Raw genomic sequence first — 10,325 nt, forward strand, 5'->3', positions numbered from 1 at the left:
TTTTGTATTTATTGGCACAATGCAGCAGAAGACCATTCTTCCCCAGTGAAGGCTGATGGCAAAACCTGTTCTTTATTTCCCCCGAATCCCTTCCGGTGCACCGACCTGCTGCCCCCTTCTTGCCCGGGGCTGCCCGAGGAGAGAAGCAGGAACAGAGCTAATGCTTACCAACTTGTTTCTTGGCCTGGCAGTTTTGCTTGTGGCCCAGGGGGACTAGTGGTGACTTCCCTCTTAAGTCTCTGCCTCTTCCTCCCAGACTACCTCCTGCCAGGCTCCACCAGGATTTCCTTAAAGATAAGCAGGAACCCTCCTGGGGGCTGGGCAGGGTCTTCTACAGAGGCATCTGTCCTGCTGCAGCCTCCTTGTCCACGGCAGCCTGGATGTCCCTTGCAGCCAGGAGCCCAGACTTGATGGCAGTGTCTATCCAGGCATGGGGCAGGCCGGTATGCTCACCAGCAAAGTGGATGTGGCCCTCTGGCTGGAAGAGCTGCTGTGAAGAGTCCACAAATTGGTACGGCGTGAACTGGGCAAAAGCACCCATGGTGAAAGAGTCTAGGGCCCAGTGCTTGACCACAGAGGAAGGGCACATGCCCCGCAGGGTCTCCTTGGGAATCTGATGCACGGCTGCCAGGTCATCCAGGACAATGTCCACCACCTGGTCTTGCTGCATGGATAAGAAGAACATGGAATCGTCATCCAAAGTGTACGAGGCCAGCAGGATGCCCTTGCCGTTGGGCAGGCTGTGGCTGGGGTAGTAGATGTCGCGTGAGGGGCGGTCAGTGACGGAGACTCCGCCCTGGATGCCATCGCGCTCCCAGAAGGACTCGTTACAGGCCAAAATGACTTTGGTGGCGCTGGTGAAATGCAGGGAGCGGAGAGCGTCTGCCTTACGTGAGGAGAGCGGGGGTTTGAAGGTGATGAGGCGGGTGGCTTTGGCTGAGGCTGTGATGATGACATAGTCCGCGGTGATGGTGTGCACGCCGGTGTTGGGTCCGCCAACTTGGTAGGAAATCCGGACCTCCGGCCCATCTCTCACGACCATTTCCACCTTGGACCTCAACTGGATGGTGCCCGCCTCCAAGCTGGCACCTAGGGCCTTGGGGAGCTGGTCAAAGCCGCCTGCGATCTCAGTGAAGCTGAAAGGAGAAGAGGGGGGAATGGTGAGAGGCCCATTAGCTGGATCCACCTGTGAACGGACCAAAGCATTCCTGATCTGAAAGGGAGGAGAGTCGTTTCCTGCTCTCCTTGTTGGGGATTTCTTATACATGTTTATTCATCCCTGTGAGGTCTGTATGGTTGGAAACCTGACAGGCAGAAAGCAGAAATGGTTCGCCCAGGATCACACAGGACTCTTACTCCATGGCCCACATGATCAGCTACCATGCAATTCCACTTCCCACGAGGAAGGAAGACATGCAGAGTTATGTGTGCGTAGACCTGCGTTTGGAATCCTGGTTTGGGTAAAATTGGCTCAGAGAACATAAACTTCTACAAGCCTCCCCATCCTAATCTGTTAAATGGCTTTGGGTAATATATAAATGCACCTCACCTTATTTGTCATCCATCATAGAATTAAATATGATGATGCTTGGAAAGTGCGTAGCATTGTGCTTGGCACGTAGAAAAGACTCACTAGATCTTAGTTTGCTTTATCTGTGATGAGTTTTGGAAGAGGGGACTTAGGAGAGATCTTAGCCCTGACTCCAGACCAGTCTCACCCATCACTGTTGGAGACAATCATATTAATCCACAGGGACTCCAGGAGAGATTTATAGTATCCAGCATCTTCATTCAGTAAGTCACCGATCATCTCTACTGCTCCTTGGCTCAGCATCCCTTCCTTTAACAGGTAAGCCTGTGGGGATGGGGTTACACTATGTGGAAATGCCAGGTGAAGGGCCCAGTCTGTAGGAAGGGGCTTCAACAGTGTCCTGGGAAGAGGCTAGGCAAGGGATAGGGCTGGATTCCAGGGAGATGAAGGCTCTGGCAGTGGGGAGAGAAAGAGTCATGGGTAGGCATAAGACAACCCCAGGGGACTGAACACAGACCCCCTTTACTTGTAACCTGGAACTTCTCTGCCCCTCTTACCTTGGTGGAGTAAGAATCATATAAGGACATCAGTTGGCTGCAGTTGAATGTTTTCAGATGTTCTTTGAGCTGTAGAAGAAGGGGGAGTCTTAGGTTAGAGCAATGTGTCAGAGTCAGGACTCTTGAATTCTCTGTCTATCGCTTTGAAGAGGATGGGGTGCATGGGCAAGTGAGGATGGAAGAATGGGGGAAGGGAGGTTCTAGAAGCCCCTAGATGGCCTTCTTCACAGTATCTCCCTCTTAAAAAAAAGCTTTCTAGATACTAAATATTTAACTGAAAATGGTGATTGACTGATTACCAAGGACTGGGTTATCTAGTGACTACCTTTCCTTCTACTGCCACTGAAAAAGCAACAGGCTATCGAATCCAAGGCCGGGAGACGGGTTGGGATGAGGCCAATACTTGGGATGGGTAGATTCTAAAAGGTCTGAGAGAGATGGAACACCAATAACCACAAAAGTGATTTGGCTGAATTGAGTCCATCTGCTAATCTGCCAGGTGACCTTAGGCCAGACCCCATTCGTTCTTGATCCTGGCAGGAGTAAGACAGGAGGTACCTTGTTGATGGACTGATAGAAGAGATTTATTGCACTCTTGCCCTTCTCCTTGGGGTTCACAGAGTAGCCTAGGAGTTCTGGGTTGGCCTTGACCTCCCAGGCACGATAGCGTTTTCCATTGATGAAGTACCAGGTATTGGGATCATACAGGATGAACTTGTTCAGCTTCAAGCCAAGCTTCTGGATATAGGCGTGGACAAGCCTAGAACATACACAGGTCAGACATGAATGCTATCCTGAGGATTCCTCAACCTGCAGCCTGCACACTAGAAACCATTTCCAGGAAAACGGTCTCCAGGGAACACAGACTGTTTCCTTGACTCTACTCTAGTTTCTTCTTGCTGCCGCCTTAGTATTTTGCCTTCTTTTTGGGTCGGTCCTCCTGCAAAAAGAATGTGGGCATTCACCAGGCATTGAATAAAGATTCTTTGGAAATATCACTGTATCAAATTCAATTGTAGAAACAGGGGCTCTTTGTTACAGCCCATATTTGAAATTCATTTTTCCGTTTCTAAGTAAGCCCTAGGCAATATCTGCAGATTCCGAATTTGGTCTGGCTTACTTGGTTTTGTTGGTGTCTGGGGAGAAGTCTTGGTTCCAATTTACACTTATGACAGACAGAAGCCATAATGGTGACAGTGTGTGAGACGCCAGGGTGGGACTCTCTCTTGCCTTTGAAGTCTCAGAACCAGAAACTAGGTTCTTCTGCATCTGGCAGTTACAGCTTAGGGTTTACCATACAATTCTGTGCCCCTTGCCTCCTGAACTTTTGAGCGAAGTTCTGTCACTTTCTCCAGAAGAATGTCGGGTGAATTGTTTAACACTGCTGAGCCCAGTTTCATTTGCACATTGGAAGAAGATGAGTTTCAAATTATATGGTTGCAAGGATCAATGGAAACAGTGTCCGTACTGTGTTTGGCAGTAGGGCATGGTGGGCGCTACTATTATTTTACTGTTTAATGTGAAAGAATTGACTCTGCAGCCTTAAAGAACCCGATTTCATGAGTTAACAGTAACTATTAGGACTATTAGTTTGGGGTCCACCACTCTCTGTGTGACCTGGGCTCTGAGCTTCACCTTCTTTGCCAAATACAAGCATGAGTCACAGCCCTGACATCAAGGTTTGAATCACATGAAACAGTGAATCTGAAAGGGCTTTGACAGGATGGCAGCGGGCTGCTCTTGTCTTACCCTGACCCATCCATCCCACTGACCCTTCTACACTCTTCCTATCCCCGGACCTACTTGTGGAATTTTGGAATTCTCATTGCTCCCAGCTCATAGTACCAGTCCTCTTCTTTATTTCTGTATGTGACCACTCTACCACCAATGTGGTCACTGGCTTCCAAGATGGTCACCTGGAATCCAGAGAGGCAACTGTCATCCCAGACCCAATAATCCTCCCCCTTTCCCTACCCTTTACTCTGCCCCCTCCCCATGCTCTCTCGCCTGGAACTCTGAGCATTCAGCCCCTACTTGTGTGCAGAATAACCAAACTGGGGATGTTTTAGGAGTCTTGCAGATGTAACGGGCAAGATACAGGCAAGATACAGATCATCTGCTGGTCCTTGCCTGCTTTAATAACTTCTCTTGCCTTTTGTTTTCATTAAAACACAAGACAGAATTAAGGGAAAGTCTCATGGGTAAACCCAGATTTTTGAGGAACAATAAGAAAATGTTAAGAGGCCCAATGGGGTATGTATAAATGCCCAGCAGTTAGTGGCCATCAAACTGTTTTTGCAACCAAAGAAGGAAGTTGAAAGGCAAATGACTGAGGTCCCTCTAAAGTAGTGGTTCTCAACCTTCCTGATGCCGTGACCCTTTCATACAATTCCTCATGTTGTGCTGACCCTCCAACCATAAAATGATTTTCATTGCTACTTCATGACTGTCATTTTGCTACTGTTATGAATCAGGCAACCCCTGTGAAAGGTTCGTTCTACCCCCAAAGGGGTCGCGACCCACAAGATGAGAATCACTGCTCTAAAGCCTCCTTACCTGGTGACCAGAGTCCTGCAGAGCTTTGGCTGCTACGAGGCCCGACATGCCAGCTCCCACAACTACCACATGCTTCCGCAGTGGGGAGGTGGGGAGCCCCTTCTGGGCTGTGAGGAGGATGGACTCATAATTGGGGTTCTGAAAGCACTTGGCCAAATCTTCAAAGAAGCCAAAGCAGCTGGGAGTGATTAGCAAGAGCCCCAAGATCAGCATTCCTGGGGCAGAGAAAAAAATGAGGACTGCTCTCTAGAGCCCAGACTCTCTGTCCCATTGTGTCCAGATGAACTTGGCTGTGTAATAAAGGTGATCAGGTGGGTCAGGCCATAATGGAAAGTCAGGGCAGAGTCTTGTGAGTGTGTGGCTGTCAATGTGTGCCTTTGTGCCTCTCTGTAGAGAAATACGTGATTGTATGGTGTGGGGTTATCCAGGATTCTGTCTGGCTTGCATCCACAATCAGTCCTCACAGAAACAGCAGTTAAAAGATCAACCGATGCATTGCATTGGGTCAGTCTGCTGCACACGACCTCTTTTGAGTGTTGAAAAGAAGAGATGTTACTTGGAGACAAAGGTGCACCTGACCCAAGTCATGGTATTTTCAATTGCTTCCTAGTCTGTTAAAGTTGAAGCATTAAATAAGGAAAAATGAAGAAAAAGTGATGCATTTGAATTATGGTGGCGGTGAAGAATATGAAAATGATCATGGACTGCCGCAAGCACAAACAAATCTGTTTTGGAGGAAGTACAGCCAGAATGTTCCTTAGAAGCAAGGATGGTGAGACTTCATCTCACCTACTTTGGACATGTTGTCAGGAGAGACTGGTCCCTGGAGGACATCATGGTTGGTAAAATAGAAGGGCAGCAAAAAAGAGGAAGACCCTCAGCAACTTGGACTTCACAATGGCTGCAACAATGGTCCCAGGATCGGGTGGGCGTCATGTTGTGTAAACATAGAGCCACGGTGAGTTAGAAGCAACTTGACAGCACCTAACAACAATATCAACATGGTGTGGGGTATGAACGCGTGTGAGAATGTTGGTAATGTGCTCATTGCTCATGATGTGATTGATATGTCATTATGAATATGGAACTTCAAGTTTGTAAATATTTATGCGATCCTAAACTCATGAGCTTGTGCAATTTGTGTTTGCCTGTCAGGATGTTTGATTAAATACCTATGAATATGTAAATGTGGCTCTTTGTTTCAATTTGTGTGTGAGATGGATTATGATGTAAATGTCTGTGGTTGTGAGTTTGTGGTTGTACATTGTGATTGCATGTGAGATTGTGTTTGGGACAATTGGGTGCAGAGTAGAGGCATGAATGGATTTCTTCTCCTCTCAGTTTATTGTCAAACCCATTTCCATTCTGTTGACTCACTTTTAGCACTCAACCCTACACCCCCACTCCCCCCGCCCCTGCCCTAGCTCACATTCCTCATCTCAGGCTCCAGTCCCTTTTCTCATTCAGGGTTCTATTCCCAGACAGGTCTGCAAACCCATCTCAGTTCCCTTGGGCTGTCTTAACCCCCTCCCCCTCCGATCTAGTTTCCCCGCTTGCTTTGGTGTCTTCTTCAGGATCCTGTCTCATAACCAGTGAAGGGACCTCACTTACCCTTCATCTTGGCCAGGGCTCTGCAGTCCACACTGAGTCCTGAGTAGCTCTCCATCTTTTTATTAGGAGCCAATCCCACCCTACCAGTACCTGGCCCTCATCCAGCCAGACTGCTCCTCTCCCTACTGGCCGGCTCTGACAGGAAAGCCCTGCCCCCTGGGTCTGCCCTCAAATACATCACTACCTACTTCTTGAGTCATCCCCCAATTTGGAAAAGTTCCTCTCCCAGACCCAACAATGGTACCTATGTGTCAAGGGAAAGGAAAGTTGGTGGGAGTCATGTATGGGCCAGCTCTTTCCCTGAAACCTGCTGAGATAACTTTCCGGGAAGGAGTAAGGACTGATAGGTGACATCTGGGCTGGTTTAAAAAATTCAGTGTCAGCTTTCAATACAGATCAAAGCCCTTGGCTGGACCGATTAGAAAACAGTCTGGTTTCCATTGCTGTCCCAGAGCCTTCTCAGAGGTGTGTGTGTCGAAGGTAGAGGTCCTAGCTAGGAGGTCCCATGGAAAAAGCACCCTGCCCCCCTTGCCCAGCGGGCTCCTCTGACCCACAGGCTCTCTGGCTTGGCCCATTTTCAGAGGGAGGCGTCTGTTCCCCTTCCTCTCAGTCGGTCCCTCGGGGCTTCCTTGATGGGTTTCTCTGGCACTGGGTACCTTCCTCAGGGTGAGGAGGCCAGCTGCTCTGCTGCTAAGCTGTCCCATTGTTCTCTGTGTGTAGCTGGACAGACAAGCAAGGCAGAGGGGTTGGCAACACACCTGAGGCCTTGTTCTGGGGAAGAGAGAAGGAATGGGCCCAGGCAGGTGTACTAAGCAGCCAGGAGAGTCCCAGCTCCAAGGTAACCAGGGAAAAGAAGTTGCATTGGGATTGTACAGATCTGGGTTTGAACGATCCTTGCTCTGTAATGTCTTAGCTGTTTATCGTGGGGCAAAGGGCTTATAGCTTTTGGAGCCTACCTTTTTAAGTCTGTAAAATGGACCATTACTACCTTCTTCACAGGTGCTTCATGCCTGAGATAATGTATGAGGAAACGGTCATAGCACCTGGCACTTGGTAGGTGCCTAATCTGATTTTCTTCTCTCTCTCTGGAGCCAAGGTCAGGTTTGAGAGCAAACAGCACACTAACTGCAGCGTCCCTCTGTGAAGTGGCAGGAAGCACTCCATCACAGGGCTTCTGGGAGAGCCCTAGGAAATACGCATAGGGAGTTACTAGGTGAATTGCTAGACGTTAGACACAGGGCCAGAGCTCTCTCACTTTTTCTGTTCTTTATGTTGGGGTGGTGGTGGTAATAGCTTTATTGAGATATAATTGACATGCTATACAATTCATCATTTAAAGTGAACAATTCAAGGATTTTTCGTGAGCGCGCAGCCACAATGGGACATTTCATTACCTGAAATAGAATCCCTGTCCCTTGTAAGCAGCACGCCGTCTCGTCATCCCTACCAGCTGTGTTATGCATGTGTTGTTGTTATTAGTTGCTGTTGAGTCAGTTTTCAGTCATATACCAGCCCTAGGTACAGCAAATGCAATATTGCCCTGTCCTACACCATCCTTATAATCGTTCCTATATTTGAGACCATGGTTGGAGACGCTGTGCCAATCCATCTCATTGCGGTTCTCCCTCTTTTCCACTGACACTATTTTACCCAGCATGCCGTCCTCCTCCAGGGACTTGCATCTCCTGATAGCATGTCCAAAATATGCGAGACAAGTCTCTCCATCCTCACTTTGAAGAAGCACTCCAGCTGTACGTTCCAGGAAGATTTGTTCTCTTTCCTGGCAGTACATCGTGTATTTCAGATTCTTCACCAACACCATAATTTGAAATCACCGAGTCTTCAGTCTTCATTGTCTAGCTTTCACACATACACGAGGGTATTGAAAATACCATAACTTGGGTCCAGCACCTCTTAATCCTTAAAGTGGCATCTTTGCTTTAAAGAGATTTTGTAGAGCAGATTTACCCAATGCAATGCATCATTTGATTTCTTGACTGTTCCTCCATGGGAATTGACTGAATCCAAGTGAAATGACTTCCTTGGCAATTTCAATGGTTTCCTTTTAATTTTTGAGTCATGTTCCACTAGAAAATGGTCTTGTGAGCTTTCCTCCATCCACATTATTATGGCTGACTCTACTTTGAGGAGGTAGCTCTTTCTTTGAACATATTCCTACCTGCCACTCTATCAATATTCTGCTGCTATCCATAAGATTTTCATTGGCTAGTTTCTCAGCCTATTTCTTCTTCGGAGTCTGTTCTTAGTCTAGAACAGTGGTTCTCAACCTTCCTAATGCCGCGACCCTTTAATACAACTCCTCATGTTGTGGTGACCCCCCCCCCAACCATAAAATTATTTTTGTTGCAACTTCATAACTCTTCATAACTGTAATTCTACTATTTTAATGAATCGAGTGACTCCTGTGAAAGGGTTGTTTGACCCCCAAAGGTGTTGGCGACCCACAGGTTGAGAACTGTTGGTCTAGAAGCTATGCTGAAGCCTGTTTATCATGGATAGCCATGTGGTATCTGAAATCCCGGGAAATAGCTTCAATATCACAACAATATACAAGCCACTACAGTATGACAAACTGACAGCCAAGTGGTGGTGCTTGGGATTAACCCAAACCCAACCCAACCCATTCCCACGGAGTCAATTTCAACTCACTGTAACGCTATAGAGAGTTTCCAAGGCTACTGATATTTATGGGAGCAGACTAGCCTACCTTTCTCCCATGAGAAAGCTGATGTGCTTGAACAGACGACCTTAGCAGAAGTTAGCAGTTCAACACTTATCCTGGCAGCAGCACCTGGGTCCCCGGGTACTTGGAGTTGCTGCTATTGTTAGGTGCCATTGTGTTGGTTCTGATTCACAGCAACCTTACGTACCGCAGCATGCAATACTGCCCATACTGGGCATCCTCATGGGTCATGTGGGAGCCCACTGTTGCAGCCATGGCTTCACGCTCTCTTGTGGAAGGCCGTCCTCTTTTTTGCTGCCCCTCCACGTTACCAAACATGATGCCCGTTTCCAGGAACTAGTCCCTCCTGACAACCTGTCCAAAATACTTGAGACAAAGTCTCACCACCCTTGCTTCTAAGGACCATTCTGGCTGTATTTCTACCAAGAGAGATTTGTTTGTTTGTTTGAGATTTGTTTCTTATTAATCTGTGATATGCAGATGACATAGCAGATGAAGCTGTCTGACTTTGTAAAGACTATGTCTCAAAAACCCTAAGAAGCAATGCTGTTCTATCTTAAAGGACTGCTATGAGTTGGATTGACTCAGTGGCAGTCAGTTTTATGTCTACATAGTCACTCTTTGTCCTGCTGGGAATTCCCTGAAGTTCCCTTTTGTAGTTTGTGCTCAGAACTGCTGCTGTCTGACTCAGGATGACCTTGCTGGCAGGGACCCTGTGCTGATCTCTTCTCATTCACTGTTTTCAGTCAGTTTCTTCTTTTAACCAGTGTTCAATCTAACTTTTATCCTTCAGCTCATTAGAGATGTAATATCACACCACTTTTTAATATCTAGACTAATCCTATGCTTAGTGACTCTGATATTTGATAAAAATGTGAAAGACATACTGCCTATTTCATAGGGATATTTTGAGAGTCAAACGGGTTATTTTGAGCAAATAATTTAGAAAAAAAGTACAAGGCAAATGATAACACTCAGTTTTTGCTATCCTGATCATATTTTAAAATTACTTTTATTGCTATTATAATTACTCTACTACTTGTATTGTGGCTTGTGTGTTTCTATAGCAATCCCTATACGCATTGGGCTGCAGTTTGCAAAATTTGCAGTTCAAAACCACCAGCAGCTCTATAGGAGAAAAAAGTGGGGCTTTGTATTCTCACAAACAGTTACAGTCTCAGAAATTCAGAGGTCTAGTTCGACCCTGTCCTATAGGGTTGCCAGGAGTTGGCAGTGAGTCAACCTCAGTGAGTTTGAGTCTTTTGATTTTCGTTTTGGTGTATTATTGAGGAACAATAGTTGGAAAATGTGATCTAGGTGATAGAAATGAAGCTGGATATTGCATGATAGAATTTGCAAGACCAAC

At 46.9% G+C, this 10,325-nt stretch overlaps 1 protein-coding gene across 1 annotated transcript; it reads right to left on the minus strand.

The window, feature by feature from the left end:
* Positions 1-331: 331 nt before the first annotated feature.
* On the minus strand, positions 332-6,310 carry LOC142424952 (L-amino-acid oxidase-like). Its single transcript, XM_075530407.1, has 7 exons — positions 6,256-6,310; positions 4,645-4,859; positions 3,892-4,004; positions 2,647-2,848; positions 2,089-2,157; positions 1,719-1,855; positions 332-1,136 (listed from the first exon to the last, which is right to left on the minus strand). Exons 1-7 carry the CDS (start codon positions 6,308-6,310, stop codon positions 332-334), a joined length of 1,596 nt encoding a protein of 531 aa, XP_075386522.1.
* Positions 6,311-10,325: the final 4,015 nt, after the last annotated feature.

Source organism: Tenrec ecaudatus, chromosome 1 (genome assembly GCF_050624435.1).
Source record: "Tenrec ecaudatus isolate mTenEca1 chromosome 1, mTenEca1.hap1, whole genome shotgun sequence".
Lineage (NCBI taxonomy): Eukaryota > Metazoa > Chordata > Mammalia > Afrosoricida > Tenrecidae > Tenrec > Tenrec ecaudatus.